At 41.9% G+C, this 23,305-nt stretch overlaps 1 protein-coding gene across 1 annotated transcript in view; it reads right to left on the reverse strand.

Annotated features, from left to right (window-relative positions):
• ANKRD29 (ankyrin repeat domain 29) overlaps positions 1–23,305 on the reverse strand; it is a 29,265-nt gene continuing 5,960 nt past the window's right edge. Inside the window, exons 3-10 of the mRNA XM_068397194.1 lie at positions 21,797–21,895; positions 19,305–19,403; positions 12,305–12,403; positions 9,223–9,321; positions 3,431–3,529; positions 2,871–2,966; positions 1,697–1,795; positions 1–99 (exon numbers count right to left, since the gene is read on the reverse strand). Coding sequence (XP_068253295.1) covers positions 1–99; positions 1,697–1,795; positions 2,871–2,966; positions 3,431–3,529; positions 9,223–9,321; positions 12,305–12,403; positions 19,305–19,403; positions 21,797–21,895 — 789 coding nt within the window. The remainder of the gene's footprint in view (positions 100–1,696; positions 1,796–2,870; positions 2,967–3,430; positions 3,530–9,222; positions 9,322–12,304; positions 12,404–19,304; positions 19,404–21,796; positions 21,896–23,305) is intronic.

Raw genomic sequence — 23,305 nt, forward strand, 5'->3', positions numbered from 1 at the left:
CTACAGGGCTGCATTAGCTTTTTCCTTTGCTTTTTCCTTTGTCCGGAGGAGTCGGAGGATGCGTTCGTTTTTTGTTAGCTCCGCTGGCAGTTCGTTTGACTGGAACAAAAAAACCTTGAGGTTAGCAGAAATGAATAAGTATTTCCAAGACATGGTTTAAAAGTGTTGAACTCTAAAGAAGATGGTACTGGGCATTATAATGATGTGTTTATTCCAGTGTTGTCTCCACCACTCTTGGAGATATCCTACAAAATCACCTTTCAGTGTGCAAGTCTCACTAGAGTCTTCAAAATAATTTCAGCGTGGGATTTGACTGGTCAGCTTATTTTGTGCTGACCGTCCAGGCTAAATGGTATCCCTTGGGCTCCCTATGCTTCTGCTACAGAAGTAATAGAGAGAGTAGCTGCTGATTTTTTTGGGGGAGATGAGTCAGGTCTTTAAGTACCAAACTCCACAAAAATCCAAAGAAAGACTTCAATTGCTACGAAACAGTCAGTTTTATTCTGTATGACTGGTAATAGAGCATCAGAGTTTGGTCTTCTGTATTTATTGAATACAATTTTGGTAACATAAAGTATTTATCATGAAGCTACTTCTGAAAATCTGTCTTCTGAACTTCTGTCCTGCAAATGTACTCTGTTGTGCCAAATTGCATGTTATTTAAAAAAAAAATCAACAGGAGAGGTTACAGCCACAGACTTTCTTATACTGCACACCCTCCTGCTGCAAATCACCATCAGTAGCAGAAAAATCTTGCAGCTGTTTGGATGACAGTATCAAAACAAAATGCCTATTAACACCAACCACTGTATGAGCGGCATTAACTCTGCTGCCATCAAGTGGAATGATACAGAAATAACAGGCACAGATTTTATATTAAATGACCAAAACATTTAGAAGTTATGTGCTGGATTACTTGTATTACAAACTTTCATTCACCCAGTCATAAACCAGAAGTAAATACCAGACCACCTATTCACAGCTTAACAAACCCAGCTAGATATCAAATACTAGCAGCAAATAGTTCATAAACACAACTCAGAGGAAGACATTTTCATGGAAATTAGCAAACGTGTAACGTTAAAACACTTTACAGAATAAAACCAAGACAAGTTTCTACAGAAAAGTTGCTGTTATAAAAAGAATATGAAACTATTTCAATAAACTAACAGATTTACAGTAAGATATGGGAAAGAGGCAAATAATATGGGATTTTTTTTTGTATTAGCAATGTGCTGAATTCTAACAAAGTTTTCTTATCAAAGGCACCCAGATACACATTTCTCTTGCTGCAAAAATATCCATCTTGGACATCTGTATGGAGATATGACTATGACTTATGACTTATCAAAACACTAACGGATTACTGTTTCCCTAAAATGCAACCTAGCTAGCCCATGACTAGTTATAGTTAACAATTTAATCTGTGATGCTTGAGTGAGTGAGTGCATGGTTTGGTTATTCTCAGACTGATGTATCTTCACAAGAACCAGCATCACCAGTGGCACTGCCTAACTCCCTTATAGATGCTTGTATACAGAAATGAATGGACCCAACGGTGGTGCTTCAGGAGAGGATTAAGAGGCAACCATGGACCAACACAGAAACATGGGCTGCCACCTCCGTGGCACAGGTGGCTCCACCACTCGGTGCTCTCCACCTGCTCCTCGTCCAGGACGGTGTGCCAGGACCGTACCTTGTTCCTCAGGCATGGATCTGCTCCTGCTTCGAGAAGCAGCGCCACTGTCCTTGCGTTGCCGCTCAGGACGGCTGCGTGGAGAGCAGAGGTCCCATTCTAGAAAATACCAATGGAGATGTTTGTACCATGCATGGGAAGAAATCAAAAGGCAGTGAAACACAAATGTTTGCAAAGAACAAACCTACGAACAAGAAAGAAGTAACACAGAAGAGATTAAGTCATCAAAGATATAGGGTCTGATTTAGACAGGGTGCTGGCAGGTTAGTGGGCTATGAAGGAGTTGATGTTAAATGCTTTAATAAAAATGAGAGTCAAGTTCACTTTACCACAGCAATATTTCCTTTTAAAAATTACCCTTGTCAATAGATTGGAGGTGAAATGAACACAGCACTTGCTTCTGCCTGGCAAAATCAGCCATTAGCAAGTGAAACGGAATCACAAGCAGTAATGGAAACCATCTGTGCATTTTATCTTCTTTCTGTGATGATTAATGGCTTCAATGTCATACAGCTGAATGGTGATTTTTTAATGGCTGGCCTTTTGTTCGTGGCTGCAAACTGACAGTTCAAATAAGTGTGGAAGCTATTTCATACTTGTAATTAACAACTAAGTTAATGTAACCTGGATTTTAAAGTACATCAAAATTGCCAATTAGTTGCATGCACAGTGGCTATCAAAGTATGTGATTTATAGGCACATAAAATTAGACTAGCTATTAAAAAGCAGCTTCCAAATATCTGTTATTTTTCAAGTCACTTTCTGAATTCAGAGGAAAACAAAATCAACTAGAGAATCTGATCACAACAGATCTCTTAGGATATTATTTTTCTGACTAAATGCAATAGAGGTCAGCGTATAATGCTAAAAACTGCACTCTCAAGAGTAATCCATTTACAGTAGAAACAAAAATCAGATAACAAAAAGCAGAAGAATTCCTTTTATGATGCAATGTGCTTCCTCATTCCAAAAATCAAATTCACAATTTCATTTGAAAAGATTAATTTGTGTGCGGCATTAAAGGCTAAGTAAGATAATTTCATTTTTCTCTTGACTTTTTTGGGCTCAAGCTCCTAATCATCTTCCACTGGCATAGTCATAAACGTCAGGTCTTTAATCAGACCCTTTGCTTTCTTGAGTTTCTGCCTAAAAATCTGTGTTTTTCACTACTAACCTTCAGCAGGCCAAGCGTGGGAGAGAATTTCAGCAACTCTTCTATCACGTTGTTATACCCTTTAATGGCAGCCTTCAGTAAAGCAGTTGTACCGTCCTTTAAAAGAGACAGGAAGCTCAGTTCAGTTGTTACCAATGCTTTACCTGCATTCCCCTTGGCTGGAGGGCAATGCCAGCTCTCCCCCACACCTCTGAGAGGAGGGTCTCCTCTGCTCATTGTCTTTGAGGAGGCACCTCCTCAGCATATGCTGCTGGTTTTAGGGCATCTGGAGGATTCTTCCTCTGGCAGGCGAAAACTTCAGGGTAAAATGAACCAGTGACACCATATACCATCTTTGTCTCTCATTTACATGGACATTTCCATTCCCTTATTCCAGAAGGTCCCTCTAGGAAGTTGCCCCAGACACAAGAGGAAAAAGGGAGCCCATGGTGGGACTTTACAACCTGGCAAACAGGACGGACTCTGGGCACACCAGGCCTCCATTCAGGCAGACTTGTAGCCTCAAAAAAAGCTCAGAGGCATTAAGCTGCAGACAGAGCGCAGGAAGAAGTGCTACTCACGTCCCGCGCAGCGTCTCGCTCAGCGCCCCGGAGCAGCATTACTCGCACCACTTCACTGTGACCCATCTGCGATGCAATCCACAAGGGAGCCGTCCCATCCTGCAAACAAAACAAGAATGCTAATGGTTTCACTTTGAGACACTGTGCTCCCTGGTATTTTACCACCCAAGTCTGCCTACTGGAATGGACGTACTTCAATTCCTCAGTTAAAACCTGCATCACAGATAGACATATGCAGAGTTGCTTCCAAAAGCACGGGGGAGCTCGCTGTATCAAGTCAGAACCACTCCAGCTGTGGAGCAGAGCCGCCCTTAGCTGCTTTCTCTTGCATAGTCGGCCTGAAATGTGCATTGCTGTGTGAACAGTTAAAGCCCTCTTTGGCTGACCAGCTGTGCCTAAAATATATGGGTAAGTTTGAAATGTAAAGGCCAAAGGTATCCTGTGTACTTTGAACTCTAGGTGGTTAGACGTGGCAGAAAATACAGGCAAATCTCAGCATGCAGGGGCAGATTCTGCAGCTGGGTCTCTGTACATATGGAGTGGAAGTTGTTTATAGAAGCTAAGGAGCAATGCAAGATGATCACCAACTTTCAATATTAAGTTACATTATCCACCCTCCGGGAATCTGGTAAAAACGTCCTGCCTTACAGTGATGGTAAGTATTTCACAAATTTTATCTTCAAGAACTCCACTATAAAACAAGGCAATTATCAAGGAATCCAGCATGAAACAATCTGGTTTGGAAAAATTGTCCTATGCAGTCATTATTTGAGCAGAAAACCTCAGAAAATAAAATGCACATTCAGAACAAGCTAAACTTTGTGATGGATTTCTATCCTGAAGGCAAAGGTAAGCTGAAGCACTAGAAGTATTTCTCATTGCAATTAAGAGTTTAGTTTTGTATCTTTTCCTCCTTTTGCTTCTCAATGGCCTGACTCTCCAGACTACAGGAGGACTCCGGTGGTTATGTGGTGCCAAACGGATTCTTGTGGGCCTTTAACAAAAGGCCTTGCCTGTATGGACTTTAACATAAAAGTGAGGCCTCACGTAGCAGGGTGCCTGCTTCTGCCTTCAGTGCTTGCCAGTTCCCCTTGCCGCCCTCAGCAGCCTGAAGACTTGGCAGGAAAAAGGAAGACAAAACACACTGGGGCTTCCAAAAGAGCCTTAATGAGAAGTTTCAGAAGAAAACAAATTTTTACTTTAAGTAAGATATTTCCACCTTGATCAAAGAAGCAATCTCTCTCCTCTCCTCTCTCTCTCTGCCAACTGAAGATTCATATGACTTGCTCATGCAGTTCAAAAAACCACTGTTGAACCAGTTCTCTGCTTTCTATGGGCTAGTGACTTAATCCTTTGGAAGCAACAGAAAAGTTACTTCTTCCTTTGATATAATATTCTGGGCTTCCCTTTTTCTGATTCTGAGAAAGAGCAAATGCACATCCTGAGATCTTCAGTCTTCTCAAATGGTGGGGAACAGGATCTTTGCCCACTCTTGTATAATTTCTCTATAAATTAACTCATTGAAATTAGTGACTGACCCAATTCTAGTACATATCCTGTTAATACAATGAGTGTTCTTTGTGATTCAAAAATAACAAAGGCTCTCTTGTATACAGCGTATGTGATGTTAGCGTGATGGCAAAAACTGTCCCTCGCCAATTTATAGTGTTTTCCCTACCAGTAAACTGACACTTCATATTTTTTCTAATCTCCCCCCACCAGAGGGCTCTAGAAAATAGCAACAGGGGGACTGAAAAAGCCTATAAAACTTGGAAAATATCTGAGAGCAGCCTATACAATTTAATCTGCATGAAGAACTAATGCTATGCAAATCCACGCTTCTATTTACACAAGAAGTGCATGCACAAGCACAGCACGGGGAATATAGCAGCTTTCTTTTACTCACAGTGAAGTTTGTAAGAACAACTCTTATTTTGAGGTATAAATGAAAAGGAGCAGAAGGAAATACAAGTGTTGGGTAACATCACTGTTATCATTAACTGTCCTTAATAGTGTTGCTGTTAGACACCATCCTCAGTATGTCAGTTATAGGCTAGAGGCAAAAACACATTGTGAGAAAGAGTGACTGTCTTGGAGGACTTAGCCTGAAGAGAAGATGATTAAGTTGATGGTGGGCTCACATTGACTATTGTCAGCTTCTCTCTCTGAAGCAAAGAGCATCTAACAACAGTCAGGTTTATGCAAACATGTATAATATTTATATGGAGTAGATGAGATTTCTGTCCATTTTCATTGGGTGTATGGTGCAAAAGAGATATTACATTGTACTAAGAGGCCACATGAGAATTCCTGTGTAAACAGATATTAGGGCTTGGAGATGAGTCAGGAAGAAAGTGAGAACAGGGAAAGACTACTTTCCTTTCCTTGCCCCTCTGCCCACGCAGCAGACTGCAGACCATTGCATTCCTAGAACAATGTTAAATACCCCATATGTTTTTAAGCTGTTCTTATTTCTGTATTTGATTACAAGCCAGTATATATGGACTACATCTTGTTATATCCAGCAGCCAGCAGTTCCAAACATTTCTGATGCTCTTTCTCTTACCCATTAACTAAGGACTTTGCTTTGCAGCTTTGAATCTCAACGTTTGCTTGTGGCTTGGAATTTTAGAAAGGGCCAGATTAGGGTGGGAGGTGAAATACCCCTCAAATTCCCAGTAAGGCCTTCCAGGGACAGAGAGCCCCTACTCTCAGGCTACTCAGTGTCATCTCCTCCACTGTTCTGCCCATCAGTCCACTCATACCACTACACCAGCTGAATTCTTGCGAATAACAAATTGCTTGCTTGTCTGAAGTCTACACTCTATATAGGTTTACTGGCTTACATGTATGTGTAATTGCATATCATGTGTTAAGAAAAAAACATTAGTTTTCAGAGTATTTTGAATCTGCTTGGCCAGTCAGACTAAAGCGTGCTGGGACACAGGCTGCCAAAACAATGTAAAATTCATTGGCAAATAATCTTCTCACTTTGTTTTTGAGTTGAAGAAGCAAAGAAACATCTCCTGCACCAGGCTTCAGACACTGCCCCCAGCTCTGTCTAGACAAAAAGATGACAAAAGAATTCCTGCACGGGTCCACAATGTCAGAAAGAACAGAAGGTGGCTAAAATCCAAAAGAAATTACGTTGCCAGGGAAGAAACTCACCAGGAAGCTTCACTATTTAGTCTTGTGAGAACTGAGACGAAGGGCCTGCACATGGACAGCCAGCATCATCCAAGATGGTCTATGGTGTCAGGAGCACCCCTGTGGGACTGGGAGATGGGACACAAGACTGAAGGGGAACTGGTACTCACTGCAGCAGCAGGAGGAGATGTACAAGGCAGACGCACACGCTCAGGCACATGAATTAAGCCCCCAAATTCACAAGGCAGGGAGGAAAACCTGGACATCATGAGGAAGGAGAAGCATGAACTCACACCTGACACTCTGCAGCCCTATATTCGATGTTACGTTGCTTAGAAAAGTTTCCTACAGCAGTGAGGGCAATGCAGTTTGTAACGGACAGTAAGAGTCATCTGACATCGGAACTGCCCCATCTAGAGCTACATTCCTCATGATCAACATGCCACCTTTGAACAAAGTACAAATTTGTTTATTAGTAAGAAAGAGACTGAAGTCCATCTAACCATTACTAATTAAACAGCAAAAATGTTCCATTTGTTAAGGAAATGTTTCGGATTACAGTGGGCCCAAATACAAATGCCACGGACTTATCCAGGCATAATCTTAGCAGGGATCAGAGGTACCCTGAAGCAAAGTAAGCCTGTCCTGCTGGAGATGAAACAGAGCCAGGAGGAACATTCACACAGTGACGTCTTTGCCTCAACTAAGATTTAAAAATGCCTCATGAAACATTGTGTTGTAGAAATTGGATTAGAAAGCTAAAAAAATACTGTCAGAAAGAATTAGCTGGGGCATTATCATTATGGTTAGGAGAATGCAGTTTTTATGGCAACATGGTGGAGCTAAATCTAAGGCTCCCCAACTTTTTTTTGACCCACTCAAAAGGCATTAATGCATACCTTGATCTATCCTTCTACACAGATCTTTTAGACTGCATTAATTAACCTTTTAACAACATTTCTTAATCTTGGGAGACAATGTGGAGGCAGCCTAGGAGCAACTAAGGCATCAGGCCAGGGAATAGCTAGCACAGTTCTGGTGCTGGAAGAAGCAGCAGGAAAATTACTTTAGCTTGGGCACATAAAATGCTAATCCAGTTTCCTTACACTACAGGAGTAGCAGGGAGGCTATGCAGACCTACAGATGCAGCAGAAGTCATATAGATCAATCTCTGCTGCCAGGCTATGATTTGTCAGGCTTTTTGGTGTAGATGAACGGAAATACTGAAAATACCTGGCAAAGCTTGTCACATGCCACGTTGTCCACTGTTTTTAGAGTTTTCATATTCATTTGCTCCTGCCTGGTGATTTTTTGCTTGCTGCAGTCAGTGATCACAGCCACCTGGCAGCCATACATGACTGATTGCAAGGACAAGACCTTATCCCATCAATTTAAAATGTGCAGTGAAGACCCAGGACAGCTACATTGCCTGCAGGGTTTCAGCAGACCACAGGGGAGGCTCTCTCAAAGCAGGCAAAGACTCCTGGGAAGCCTTCTCTCTAACCAGACATCTCTACGTGCCGGGAGGAAAGCTAGCTCTGCAACTCCCACATCTGGCTACTCAACGCAGAATCTAAATGTGCTGTTTAAGCACTGATTTTAGAGTCAAGAAACAGCTAAACAATTAAGGAACCCTTTTTTGGAAACCAACAGAGCTTTTATATATGTCTCTGTACACCATGTATGCTTATGTATCCCATAGTTAGTGTACCTAGAAAGTCTCTTGCACCCTTACCTAACACAAGCATAGAGTGATGCAAAGTGGATCTAGCCCTTGGCCCCCTAGCAGGGACCTCTGAATCAGCTACAAATCTAGCACATACATACATATGATCAAACAGCAGCCCCATTGCCTACAGAGGAGCTAATTTCATGCTTTGGTTTGCAGGTTCAGGCTACTACAGTAACTAGCTGGAAATGGGGACAGCAAGGCTTTCCACATCTATCAAGAACTTTCAGAGATGAAGGTAACACTCATGCTTGAGTTTCAGAGTGTACAAGGACAACACAAAGTAAACCTAAAAAAGCAAAACTAGAAGTAAAAGCTTTTGTTAAAGATCAGCTTCAACACTGAAGCCACAGTACTGAAGGCCGTGTGATTTCGATACACCGAATTTAGTACTGTCTCCTACTAGAGTTCCCAGATTTTCAAAAGCTTTTCCAGTGATTTCCAAAAGAAGGCAGGGATGTGGTAGGCTGTGTAGACCTTCACAAGTAACTTGGTACAACAGAAGCAGATCAGAAGTTGCAAGAGGTAGTGCAAGGCCCTCACATCAACATTATATACAGCTGGAAGGGTTTATTTGGATTTAGTTTGGTCCCTGGCCCAAATGTGCATGTGATTCAAACCTGCTCAAAGGATCAGTCAGCGGTTTGATCTGCAACTGATGCAGACCTAGAACAGAGCTTCCAGTTTCACTTCTTCCGGAAACGATCTAGTTTGCATGCAAGCAGAAATGACTGGGGTGCTCGCTTCAAAACCGCATTACCAATCTGAACTAAAAACACGAATGCAGGCACAGCCATAATCTGCCTTCCAGTGAAACACCGCCATGGGAACCTGATGCCCAGAGAAAATTCCAGTGTTACTTTTTTGTAACTGTTAAAAATTAGACCCTAGCTCTGCCCTGAAGTGTTGAGCTTACCTGCCGTGGCTGGTTAACCTTCGCTCCCGAAGAAAGCAGCAATCGGATGACATCCAGATATCCTCCTTGTGCCGCCAGGAAAATTGCAGAAGCTCCATCCTAAGAACAAATACATCCAGCTTACACTGTGTTGAAATGATGCCATTTTTCCACAAAAAAACAAACCAAACTGAATCAAGTTCTCGTTCTTAAGCCATTATGCTGTGTAACAGCAGATATACAGCCATGTCCAAAAAATAATTACCAAAATCCAAAGTCTAGCTCATAACAATCTATGGTAACATTTTTATTCAGTTTGCACAAGTACTGGCTCCCATCATATATCAAACCGAACATTAAATCCTGGGTCTGTAATACTAAGAGTCTAGTTCATTGAAGCACTGATTGAAATAACTTGAAATTCATTCCTGTATAGCCACATAGGTTCATTTAGCTTTCAGATGTTCATGCAGAAGTGTTCTGCTACATAGACACATGGTGAAAACATGTTCAAGTACTTTGCAAGACTGGAGACTCCAGCACTGAAGTTTGCCCTTGAGGCTGAAGGAGTAAGTACTGTGCCACACTACTGTGCCACCCCAGCAACTACTACGCCACTGCTCTGGTACATCTTGTAGAAGAGCCTTCACCTGTAATATAATAACGTAAAAGTAGCACATGCAAGACAGAGTGTCTCATAGCCCCATCAGAAACCAGCATCTTCCTGCAAAAAGCTTGTGAAAGAACAAATTGTGAACAAATATGGGATTTTATTTTTCCTCAAAATGTCTTTCATGTGCAGATGTTCTCAGAATTTGACTTCACAGAAACTTCTTCCTTAGGCAAAAATGTAAAAGTCATATTTCATTAAGGTTTTTTGATCAAAAATTTTCAAACAGCATTATAATCCATCCAACCAACTAGAAGTGGAAATATGCATTGAGAGTAGGACAGGTGTTTACCCATCCTATATCCACAGCACTCAGCACAGAACATGCTAGGGCAAGTTCTCCCAGGAGGTGAGACTCTTCTAACCTAAATAGAGACATGAATGCACCCCTACACTACATCTCAGATGTGCAAGTACACATCTCACGCCGACTCATACATATGCTTATCACAAAATACAGGGCATTTTAGTGGAAGCCTGTTGTTGACCTTGTTGGCATATCACTATGTTGGGACCGAATGCTGCTGTCTGCCAAGAGATACTGCTTAGCTACTCCTCTTCCTGCAAAACTCAACACAGACTTAGTGAAGCATGAGCTGAATAGTGCCCCAGGGACTGAATTTAGAATGTTTGACCTTGATTTCAAGACAAATGTCCTGGTAAACAAGAGAGGTGTCTGCTGGCACTAGAAATGCACACCCCTGGGCCCTCTGAGGGGCTGTTTTCTCTGGTTGCTACGCCAGTATATGAAACAGGATGTTGGTATCAGGTCCTTTGCAGGCTTCCTCCAGAGACAAGTATAGTGAGAACACTTCCATTTAGAAAGTAAACAATGTTGTGTAATATTAAAAGAGCTCTTTATTGTAGCATCAATCAGGATGGAGAACCTTGGGTTCCCTATCACCCAACCATTTTTAAAATTATTAGGTTTTTGTACTTCATTTGAATTGATGCTGTAATGAGAAAGTTGTTTCGAGGCTATAACATATTTCTGCAAGAAATACTGTTTAGTTAGGGTATTCTCTCATCTTCTCCTCTACCTCTCACGTGCGTCAATTTAAGATTGAAACATCTATCTAGATGGTTTTGGGAGGACTACGCAAATGCATGCTCGAGATCTCTCTCATTTGGTCGCCTGCCAGTGAAACTGCCAGCCAGATACCACTCTGCAAATGCAGCTTGGCAACGTCCCACAAAAGGAGCCAGGCTAACGCTCATTTTCAAGAGATTGTGCTCTTATTTACTAAGCAGCTGCTTCTGACTGGTTTTGCCCAATGGCTGTGAGCAATAAAAATACGTATCTAAATCCATTTGCAAATATTGCTCATTTCCAGGAGAGACAACAAGGAAGTTATTTTACTGCCTTCACTTCTAGGTAAGTGTCTGCAGGTGTGGCAGCATGGCTATTTTTAAATCGAGTGGTAACCCCTGGGATTACTGTGCAGAGGTATGAACCACTGCCCTCAGATTAGAAAGGCAATTGCACAGCAGTGAGGGTAGAACACCCTTCTTTATAAATACAGGGTGAGGGCAGCATAGAGGTGGGGACCCCCTGTGCAACCACTGCATGGCCCCCAGTGCGCTGGTGACTTCTGCAGTCACCAGCCCTTGGCTCCCACGTAGGCTTGTGGGAGCTGAGAATGCAACAGCATCCTGCAGATCCAAAGCCCATGGAAATGGCTGAAAAAACTCATATATCCCTGGGGAACAACTTCCTCTTTGTCAGTCTTGAGTGCCCTGGGGTAGGAAAGAGTGGTGGGAAGTGGAGGGAAAATCTGCCAGTCGTTTCTGTTGAATGCTGAAAAGCTCAACTTATTTGTGTCTCTATTGGAGTAAATGAAATCCAGTGCTTCATTGGCTCAATCCAGCTTTCTGAAAAGCCAAATAAACAACGTCAGTTCAGCCATTTTAACCATTCTTTACCCACAACACTGACAAGCTGGAGGTGCACAAATACCAAATAACATCATTTTAAGTGATATTTTAAAAAAATATTTTAAAGATATTTAAAGATTTTAACTTTTACTACTCTTTCTGGCAGAAAACTGATGAACTGATTCTCTAGTACCTCAGGGGCTTTACAGATATTCACTCTTCTGTCTGCAATGCAAATCATGGTAGAACACGACATGGTCTTTTGTTCAAGGCTAATGGATAGCACAAATCTGATCCAGATTTGGTACATATCCTTCATACAGATAATGAACCAAAAGGCAGCCAAAACATATTTTCTGATTTTGTGCTACTTCTCCCAGGATCATGAAAAGCAGATAGTTAACAAGACTCACATCTTAGAAGAGTAGAGTACTATAAAACCGCAACGTTTGGCAAATGCTTCTCTGTGCTGGAGCCAGAGTATCCGCTGTTGGCCAACCAACAGCACATTTGTTCCACCACCACTGTTGTCAATATTATCTGTGTCAAATAACTCACATAAAGTTGATCGTGAATGTTGGCACCGTGCTTCAAAAGAGTTTCCACTACTTTTGCATGCCCGTACTGAGAAGCAGCTAGAAGAGCAGTACCTCCATCCTGTGAAAAAGCAAAGAATGGGTACAGTCAGGTGAGAGGGCAGGTGCTAGCCTGAACATCACCATAAAGAAAACCCCAAATTTTAAGACTTTTCAGAATTTGGCTCACAGCAGTTCTGTAGAGACTAGCTACTGAATCTTTCATAATTTTAGTACCAAGTTTTGCCACATAAATCTTTAAACTTGGCTGTCACTATAATTTTTCTCCTGAGTTTTTTTTTAGTGAGGGACAGGAACTACGAAAATTCTGCTTTTTGTTCCTCATCTTCTGCCTTCCCACTAAAAGCTTTGTTCCCCTCACAACCCCAAGCTCCTCCACGTCTCTTCCCTTTACAGCCAAATCCTCCACCTCTGCCAAGCTCTTCCACCTACTGAAGGACAGCACACCTTTCCCCTGCTACAAAGCCTACTGATCATCTACTCTTCTTTGGCCAGAACCTCATGCCCTGTCATGTCCTGCCTCTCACCTGTTGATTATTGGCCCAAAGAAGAGTAGGGAGGATGCATTTTAAAGCATGCTAGCTAACTGTGGAAGCATGAGTCAGACCAAACCCATGACCATTACTTATGCTGAAGAAGTGATCTCTGCAGGTAGGATCAGTCTTAGGTAGTTATAGTTGCTGCACATCACCACTAAAGGGAGACCTATGCACATGCATCGAATCCTGCTTGTACACACACTCTCTTGGGAGCCATCTGAGAAGGGAAACACCTCAGTGTTGCTGGCAATTGACTCCAAGCCAGCTGAAACAACTGAGATAGCAAATGTGGGTCTTGCCATCTTAAGTGCACTGTGCCCCACTCAAAAATTACCATTACTGCTGACTCTGATATGGAGAGGAAGTTCTTACATTCTGCCTGGGATGGCACCATGCTATTGTGCAAGGATGACACACACCCCAAGTCATCCACACATGAGATCTTCTCTCTCCTTCCCTGCCTTCTCCCAGTCTCAAGCCCCTCCTCCACAAGATAAGCTATCATCTAAAGTATTTCAGATAAATGGTTTCTAGAGCTGTTTAATTAATGTGGGCAAAAGATTCTGTTTTCCCTCAGCCTTGTTCTCTGAAACAGCTACAAAGTTTTGTCTGAAATTTTCCACATAGATATCCATGAGAGAAGTTACAGCTTGAATGGCCAAATGGATCTTTTATAATGGGAAGTGCCAATCAAATTTATTAATCTGTGGTGCTATTTCATGCCTGTAATAACCTCATGAAAACTCAGGCTCTGACATGACTGAACTAACCCACATGGACTGTCTATAGCTACTTTCAAAACCTCATATTCACCCTTCTTTTCTATGACATTGAAAAGCAAACAAGGCTTGAGTGTCATCAAAGTCACAGATGTGAAGCTGTTATGTGACAATCTAAGAATTGCATATTAATTCTGCATTACTTGACTAAATATAGTGTGTAATCAGGTCAGTGGACTTAAGTTACTCTGTAGCTACAATGAGTCATTAGACTTTCCTGTCAAATTAAACTACCCTAATTTAATAGGAACTGCTGGAACAAAACAAAAAAGCAATCACAATGGTTCCTGGATTAAAAAACACCTTATACACACATAAAAGACAATGGCAAAAGCTAACAGCTTCGTGAAACGTATTTCCTGTCTTCAACCAGCTGAAAGCCACTTTGCTCGAGTAGCGAGTTACCAGATCAAAGGGCTACAAACAAAAACCAGAGACATTTTTAAAGACTCTTTCCCTGAAGGAAATTGAGAGAGAAAGGTTAGTGAGTTAAGAAGAGAACTGTGCTATCCAGATTGGAGATCTTCTGTGAGATGCAGGGAAGGACAAGTTTTAGGAACCTTAAAAATATTGAGGTTCCCTGTATGGAGGGTAAATAGACATGCTCACTTAGCTGCATATGGGAATAGTCTGTTACTGCTTTATGGTCTGGTTTTTGTTTTCTAAAATTCTTGTGTTCTCAACAAACTCCTGTTATTTTAAGAAGAGTGCTTGGTTATTAACATAATTTCTGGAGGGAACCAAATGACAGGTCCCAAATAAAAGGCAGGACTGCAAAGGTAACCGCAGTCAGCACAGCAGAACTGAAGCCCAGTGCTTGGAGTCCAACTGTGTGATCCCACCTTGGGAGATGTCAGAGCTTGAGGTCTAATAAGGGAGATACTTCTTGCAGGATATGTCTGTCTCAAAATGGGGATCGTGACCAAGTGTTTGGTTGAATCCAGTGAACAGTTTTAGACAGATACATTTTTTGAAAGAATAACTGATTTCCAAAATGCACCATTTAGATCTTTCAGACTAGAGTGACCAAGTTTCCTAGATCACCTTCAATCAGAGTCCAGGGACCAGAAAAAAACATTGGGTAGGCCCCGGTTCTAGCTGCCCACCCTGAATGAAATATTGACTGGGCCAGAGAGAACTGGATAACAACTTCTTGGCTCGAAGGTTTGGTCCTTGATCAGGAAGACAACTGGGCTCTAAGACCTGCTCTACTATGTCTCTTATGAAGTTAAATACATGGAAAAGAAGAGACAGATTCATTTGAACACTCTGATAAATAGACAGGTCTTGCTGTAAGAAAAGGGGAGTTGGGACTAGAAAACTTTTTCACTGAAAAGACCAGGTGGTAAGACAGCACTCAGTTAAACTGAGGAATTGTCAACACTGTGAAGGTCTGTGGTTTCTTAGGAGGAGAAAAACTCAGCCCCCTCGCACCCCTACTGAGCTTCTGCCTTGCTTTCTCTTACTCTTTCTTCCCTTTTTGCCAGCACAACAGCCTTTCCTCCAGCAAGTTCTAGCTGGAGACTCCAATATTTTACAGGCTACTGGGAAGGCAGATGAGTTATAAAAAAAAATAAAAGTAAATCACAGAGTTTTAAAATCCCTTTCAGCCATGTGATTCCCTCTTTTCTTTCCTTTTTGGCTTCAGCTGAGACGAGTAAAAAGCTGAAGCAGCATCTTTGGTGCTGGCAAGCCTCTTGGAAACTCTGAGCAGGGCAGCAAACAGGAGCAGGGACACGTGAGCAACCACAGAGGCGCTTCGGGGGCAATCGCCCTTCTGCAGCGGGCAAGAGGTTGGTGGTGCAGCTGAGAGAAGGCACATCGCCTTGGGTTTATTTCTTGCTCATATCCTGTTTTCCTGACACAATCTAGCTTCTATTAATCCTTCACTGCAAACCCTTCCAGCTCAGACAGGAGCCAGTTCTCTCAGCTACCTCTGCAATTCTTCCTCTGAAACCATTTTTCTTATCGCCCCCCCAGACTGTCCTCCCTACTGGCAGCACATACAGCAGCTTCCAGTCTCCCATGTAGGCACTTGAAACAGCAGCACCCGATAAGACCATGCTATCTGGTGTACACTTCCCTGTCTATTTGCCTGCCTCTTCCTTCACCTCTATCATCATCGCCTCAAAGTAGCTTAGAATTATATGGTGTTTTATCATCTCTGAAATATGCTACAAGGGAGGGGAACTGATCTCCTGCAATCACTAGCTGCTGAAAAATAGCCTCTGACATACTGTTCGACCTGCAGCGTTGCTCAGAAAATGTGCCACCATGCAAACCCTTTTAAGAACCCACATGCTTGTAACATGTCTCAGAGTAAGAAAAGAGAACGTTTCAATTTATGATGCGTACTTCTAAGGATGCCAGACTGGGACAATGCAGGATAATATTATTGAATAACATGTATTTTATAATAAATATACAATAACCTTCAATAGTACTATTTATTCTCTTTACAATATCAGCAATTAATGCTACTTTATTACACTATTTTAGAATGTTTGCTTTGCCTGCGTAGTGAATATCAACTCTAATGATACAAGGGGTAACAAGAATTGAAAACCTATATTAAGACAGTTCTCCAGCAATCTGTATTAGCAAAATCTCCAGCAAATGTAGTAATTAAAATTTACAGAGAGGTACATGAAAAAGAAGATGTTGGGCTTTGCATTTCCTTGCTTTAAAGTCTCTTTTTCCTAGGATACATTCAATTTGTTTTCTCATTTCAATTTCACATCTTCATTTATAACAGCAAGTTCTTTGAAAATGGATTAATTTTGCAGTGCCCTTTAAAAATAGCCAGGATCGGCCATATGTTTTCCAGCGCTGCCCCCAGCTGAGTGCCTTACTCGGAAAATGCCTTATCTCTGACCTGAAAAGGCATATTTTGTCAACTATATTGTTTCTGGGGTTTGGAGGGGATGGAGGAGCCTGTTATCTTAGTCACCTGTTAACAGAACAATGTCTGATGGAATAATTCCAGCTATGAAAACCACATTATTAAATCAGAAAACTGAACTGATACAAAAACACACTAAAAGGCCAATGGAAGATGCATACTGTCAATGCAGCACGTTCTCAATGGTGCCTCCTGCTCAGGTACACACTGCTGCACAAAGTACAAGTTGGTTTCCCACCCAGCCTCAGACTAAAACTTCAGTGGGTTACCAAAGCCCAGTCTGGAAGCTGTAAGCATTTGGATTCTTGTGTCTTGATCCTCATTTCAGAAGAAGAGCTACATTCCCCAGGCAAGGAATCAGTGAAAGAATGAACGTGGCAATTTCCAGGATAGGTCCCACCAATAATGATGAATCTAGCAAAGCCCTTGTAGTACTACTCAGAGAGAGTAGATCCTTTCAGCATAGAGAGCATGGACATGAGAGCTAACCTCAACTTTTTAAATCAGTGTCATTTTAATCTTGCACAGATTAATTTTAACTCAGCTATCCTTTGCTCAGCTTTTAAGAGCCTTTTCAGGCACTGTAGCCTGTGTCATACTGTGAGTGCTGAAGTGACTGATACACCTCTTGAAGAGGTGATGAGAAGGAGGGAGTGCCTGGACAGGCACATTTGATGCTGCTGGAAAATAGCCAGTACACATCGCGCGCCAGTTTGTTGAGTTATGGCCCGTGGGAGTTGGTGTTGTCTTATGACCAGCTTGACTGGAAGTGGCAGGTTGCTCTTCTGGAGAGGAAGAGCAACCTGCAGCTTAAAAGATACTTAGGACTGGCACAAATGGCCAAGTCAAGTCTCAATTCAGAAGAGGAGGCAGGCAGCAATATGGCATCTGGGAGCAAAGTTTCAAGGTGAGCAACAGTAGACCCCAAAACCTGCATTTGTCCAAAGACAGAAGCCATTAGGAGCGGCTGAATCCAGGAATATTTTATCATTTAGATCTTTACTCCCTTTTATCTGCCCTAGTGACTCACGTCAATATATTTCACATGCTTCATGAAAGATCATATACTGTCATGAAGGATCGGACAATTTCAAGCCTACTGTTCACCTTCTGGGCCAAGTCTTGGCCTCTTCATAAACTCCTAGTTCACAGGCTGTGGAAAGGTTTGATGAAAATGTGACTGTTCCTCTAGACAGAATAAGGTACTCAGCCTCTGTTTTGCCTCCTTACCAAGTTTCCTGCATTCACCGCTTTCCCTCCCTCTGCAAAAACACTGCCCAATTGCATGCTGAGCTGCAGCAAGTAGTCCAGGTTCTTCCTACACCTTGGACACATTCGCTCCTTCAGCATGGCTTTGTGGTGTTTTTATAGGCCAGATAACTCAAAGGACAGTTTAAGTTCACTTGCCCAATTGTTTACAGCTGAATGCAAGAGAAGGTGATCCTTCTGAATCTTACTAACCCTCACCTATACCCTGAAATAAAAGACTGAGAAGCACCCTTATTCTAATGTGCAGCTTCTCCCAATAACTCTGTCCCATGTGAGATTATCCAGCACTTTAAAATCCAGCTGTTGTATTTAACATTGCAACCTCCTACATTGCCAAGTTCCACAGCTGCACTCCATGTTGTGTTAAACAGCCACAATTTCATTCATGTTTTTAAATTTACCCATTGCTGCTGTGGTCAGAGAGTTGCTTACCACAATCATAGCTCCCTGGGGTACCGGCATCCTACTGTATGGGCATGTGTTGACTCTGGCCACAAAACCTCAGGATTTTTAGTCCCTGGAGCATAAGGAGTTGAGTCTCCGATGTTCCATCAATTCCCTTAGTATTTAAAGCCTGTATTTCCAGGGACTCTGGAAAGCAGGTATGGGTTAAGGGAAACAGACTATTACATCTTTAAAAATTGGTTACTGTGGGGTAAAAAACTATTTATTCTTCTTCAAACACATTGCTGTGGATCCCAGGGTAAGTGACTGGCAATTGTCCTCCCCAGATTATGGGAATGCTCCAAAATGTGGCCAGCATGTCAAGGGCAAGAATATTTAATGAAAATATGTTGCTTTTGGTTCTGTTTGCTGAAAGAAGAGGTGCTAGTATTGCCTCGGGCAAAGAAACTGTGATGTACTGCTGTCAGTGACGAACTGCTGTTCTTAATGCTGTTCACCCCATAAGGGGTGATGAACCAGACCCAGGCTCTGCCATCTGTGCTTTTGGCTATTCTAAGAACATTTTGAAAAAGGATCTGTCTGAAGAAAGAAATAGAAGCTCTGAGGTGCATTTCATCTTCTTGTCACAGATGAGTAAATGGGAATTTAGGGAGGACTGAAGCCATTATACTCTTATGTATCCTATGGTGGTACGCAGAGACATCCCAATGTATATGAAATTTTAGTCTATGCAAGTGAAGTACATATACACCTAAAATGGGATCCTACCTAACATGTACAAAAAGGCCCTTTGTTCTTGTGTTGGAGGATGGCTTAAGACAAAAGACTGATATCACCATCAAGGGACTGATCTTTGATCAACTTACGCCATTAAATCTAGGTAGTAAAAGCTAGTCCCAAGTTCATATTTTCACAATATGTTGCATTACTCGTATTACTCAGAAAATGTTCAAGTGAGGAAATCCTTTTATTATCTTCCTGCTGCCATGTAATGTTTCATGTGAATAGGAAAAAACAGCCTTGATTGTCAGAATGTATCAGCACGCAAAAATAGACCCATCATCTTACTTTATTCTTAAATTCAGTAGAGGCTCCAAATTCAAAGAGAAACTTCACTACATCGTTGTGGCCTTGCTGTGCAGCAAAGAACAGAGAAGTTGCACCTGACTGTAAGGAAAATATGGATTAAAAAAATCCCAAACACATAACACACTTGACTGAAGTATATACATTTCAAATTAAAAAGTATTGAGCATAATCAGTCAAATATCAGCTGAAAAGACGTGATGATTTTGAGTACTCCAGAGGACACCAGGTCAGGTTTCTTCCCATTGCACTGAGAAATCTGTCCAGCATCATACATTTGAGTAAAATCCAAGTTTCACAAGGGACTTCTGTACAAAATTTCTAATATAGACCTCTTAGGATTCACTCACTTCTACCCAGTCACCAGATAGGGAAAGCAAGTCCAGAGTGAGCAAAGAACAGTCTTGCACAACAGAGGAATAGCCAATTTGAAACCAACCCCTATTCCACCTGCTGCTACAACCTGAGACAAATAGGAGCATGGGATGGATTTGGACCAGGGTGTGGAAAGACCAAGGAGGCGGTTATTTAGTAAAGCAGAACTCCACCTTGCTTGAATCTCCACTAACAAAATGTGACTGCTGTTGACATAAGTGATCCTTGTCTCTTGCAGCAGTAACTCCCCATCCAGCCAAGAAGCCTTCAAGCAACCATAACCAGCCCTGCAACTCCTGCTTTCCCTTAACTTCACTGAAGAACCGAAAGCCTGTATTTTATACTAGTTGTATAAAATACTGTCATTAACATGTGAGTAAATCAGGACCCCAAAAATGAATATGTAAGATTTTAATGGCTGGACAGAAGGAAAAAGGAAGGTAAGGAAGAAAGGAAGGAGGAAAGAAAAGAAGGAAGGTAAGGAAGAAAGGTAGGGAAGGGAAGGGAAGGGAAGGGAAGGGAAGGGAAGGAGGAAGGAAGGAAGGAAGGAAGGAAGGAAGGAAGGAAGGAAGGAAGGAGAGAGAAGGAGAGAAGGAGAGAAGGAGAGAAGGAGAGAAGGAGAGAAGGAGAGAAGGAGAGAAGGAGAGAAAAGCAGGCTTTCCTGACTTTGGGCTCTCTCATCCCATGTAGAAGGTGCAGGAAAGGGGAGCTACACATGAAATTCACTCCAGTGCCCAAAGCCTTTACAATAGCACATGGCCCCTTGAGCCCATTTCAGAGCCCCCTCTCCCAGACACATTTATGGGGCTCTCACTTCCCCAAGCTTCACAACAACTTCAGAGTACAGGAGCACTGGTTTGAGTATGTGGATTTAGTTTCAGAACTGTGCCATTGGTCTTTAGGACTTAAACTTAATCTGTTTTGCTTCCTCTCTGCAACAGAGTGATTTTGGAGGATTTCAGTGTTTCTCTTTTTGTTGGCTTGCTGAATCAGTATGTCCTGAGCGATACCTGAGAGCTCCATAAAGCTGTTCTCAACTTTTCCTTTTGTTGCCACTTTCCAAGCAATGTTTACCTAAGGGAAGGGACATGTTTAAATACATGTTTTGTTAGAACAGGACTCCACTGAAAGACACTGACAATGATGGTTAGAGCAAGTTTAGGCCAGTAAGTGCAAAGACACTTATGTCATCGAACATGGCATTCACTGACTCAGTAACTTGCAGATGTCAGCATGAGATTAATGCTCTAGTTCCAGGTAACCAAGGAAAGTGAGAAACATTGGCTTGTATTGTTAAAGCGACCAGCATACTGCTGTCTTGCACTGCCTGCCACCATCCCATGTTACTGTATGCCCTCCTTAAGCTGCTCTTCTCTTAGGACCAGTACAACTGTCATCATCCCAGAGCAATTCTGCTCTCTGTGTAGCCAGCACACAGACCAGAGTGGCTGCAGGTACTCCTTACAGTGACTTGCACGGAGTATGAGGGGAAGGCACTTTCCCAAAAACAGCTGCTGAAGTCCCTTCTACAAGCAAGCGAGAGATGCCTTGAATGCAAAGCAGAAATGCAGGGAAGGGTACAGGTGATTAAGATGTGGGATTGTTAGAGATGAGTTGGCTCAGACTAAGAGGCATATAGAGTCAAAGCATACAGAGTCAAAATAATCCCTGGGCTAGCAATGGCATCCACTCCATTTTAATGACCAGGCTCTACAAATCAAAAGGCAAAGGACTTCTCCTTATCATTTATCCCATCCAGAGAGCTGTAAATTACTATGCCAATAAGTAAAATTGCAGATGCATAAACGGTGTAATCCTGGAGGGTTACATCTCAGATGTAACTGACCCTCACCAACCAGATGGGCTGGAAATGTTTGATGAATTATTTATAAATGTACCCTTGGCATCTGATTTTCTGTTATAAACTCCAGACATCCGATTCCTTGATGTCCTCAGGAGAACAGACCCTGTTTATACATGCACTGCATAGCAAGTGACAAATAAGCAGTTGGCAAAAAGCAACAGACAACACTCTTATTATTTTGAATAAACCAACGGTCACTTAATCAATCCCTGTTTGAATGCAGAACTTCTCCTACCTCTCTCTGCAGATTGATATCTGCTCCTTGCAACACCAATTCCCGTACGCAATCTATGTGGCCATAGTAAGATGCTACCATCAGAGCTGTTGTGCCAAGCTGGGAGTAAGGAAAAACAAGTCAGTACCTTCAACAGACACCACCAGCAATGAATCAGGCTGTCTGGAAGAGACAGCACCTCTTTCGAAAAGCTGAAGGAAGCTTATGACCATTGAAAAACCTGCTATCATTTAAAATTTACTATCAAGAATACTTTGGAAATGAGCAGTTAGCAGGTGTTAAAGCAAAAACATTACAGACTTGCCTGCAGTGCTAAGGCCTGACCATTCAACACGTGTGCAAGGACTTCTCCTTATTGTCCCAAAATAAATGCAACAAACATAACAATATTTTTGACATATACACAGCATTTAATCAGAGAATCTCAAAGATCTTTGCATAATTTCCTGAAGAATAACCTTAGACAGTGGAGCTGAGTGATTTAGCTGAGTCACTTAATTGTGAGTCACAGTCAGGAGTAAGGTCAGGGTGATTTAATACTAATTCTCTATCCAAACGATAAGAGCAAGCTCACTCTATGACTCTTCACATTATATGAGAGAATTTTCCATACCAGAACTATATGTTCAGGTTCCCTCAGTACCCCATAAGGTCACTGCTCCAGTGAACCAAATACAATTTAAGCTATATGTATGATGTGGTGTATGAACAATATGCAGGAATCACATGCATACGGATGAAATTCATCCTTCTAAAACATTCACGCACACCAGTTCAATGTAAAGAAGGCATGTGTGACATTATAAAGAAGAAGCATAAAGCCTTAATTGTACAAAAATATTTCAGTCTAGAAAATGTGCATGCCTGATATATTTAATAAGTCAGGATATTTTACAATGTATTGTAAAAATTCTTGATCAAGGTTAGCCTTATTCTGAGGAACAATGAGCATTACTGGACCTTATTTCTTTACATTGACCTCTGTCCTGCTTACTTCACGCCCTCATCTGAACATCCTTCCCTCCCTGTCAGAATGACACTCATAGCATCAGCTCCAGAAGTACTGCAGGACAAACATTAGCCTACAGGGCAGAAATGAAATGAAAATTAAAGGATAGGTTAAAGTCAATGGGCTTAGAAAATCTCTTGCACTTTGAAAGGTATTCAAAGTGAGAGAAACCGCAGCAGGTTCATGTTTCAGGCTGGAAGTGGCACTAATCCTGTACAACACAGGCACGACTCTCCGTAAGTCAGTCCCAGCACCAAAGAAACATGGGCACTTCTCAACCTTGGTTTTCCCCTGCTCTTTGCCATAGCATAGCACAATCAAGTATCTCCCCGTATGTTGTAGGCCGGATAGCAAGACATACCCATTATCTGTGTTTTCAAGCCATTTCTAATCTCAAAACTAATTTCAACCCATTCCAATTACAGTAAGGAAATCCCCATGAAATCTTTCTGTCACGTGTGTGGGCTCCTCTTTGCTTGGAAATTGTACTGTGCCTTCAT

The sequence above is a fragment of the Nyctibius grandis genome, chromosome 3, assembly GCF_013368605.1.
Source record: "Nyctibius grandis isolate bNycGra1 chromosome 3, bNycGra1.pri, whole genome shotgun sequence".
Taxonomy (NCBI): Eukaryota; Metazoa; Chordata; class Aves; order Nyctibiiformes; family Nyctibiidae; genus Nyctibius; species Nyctibius grandis.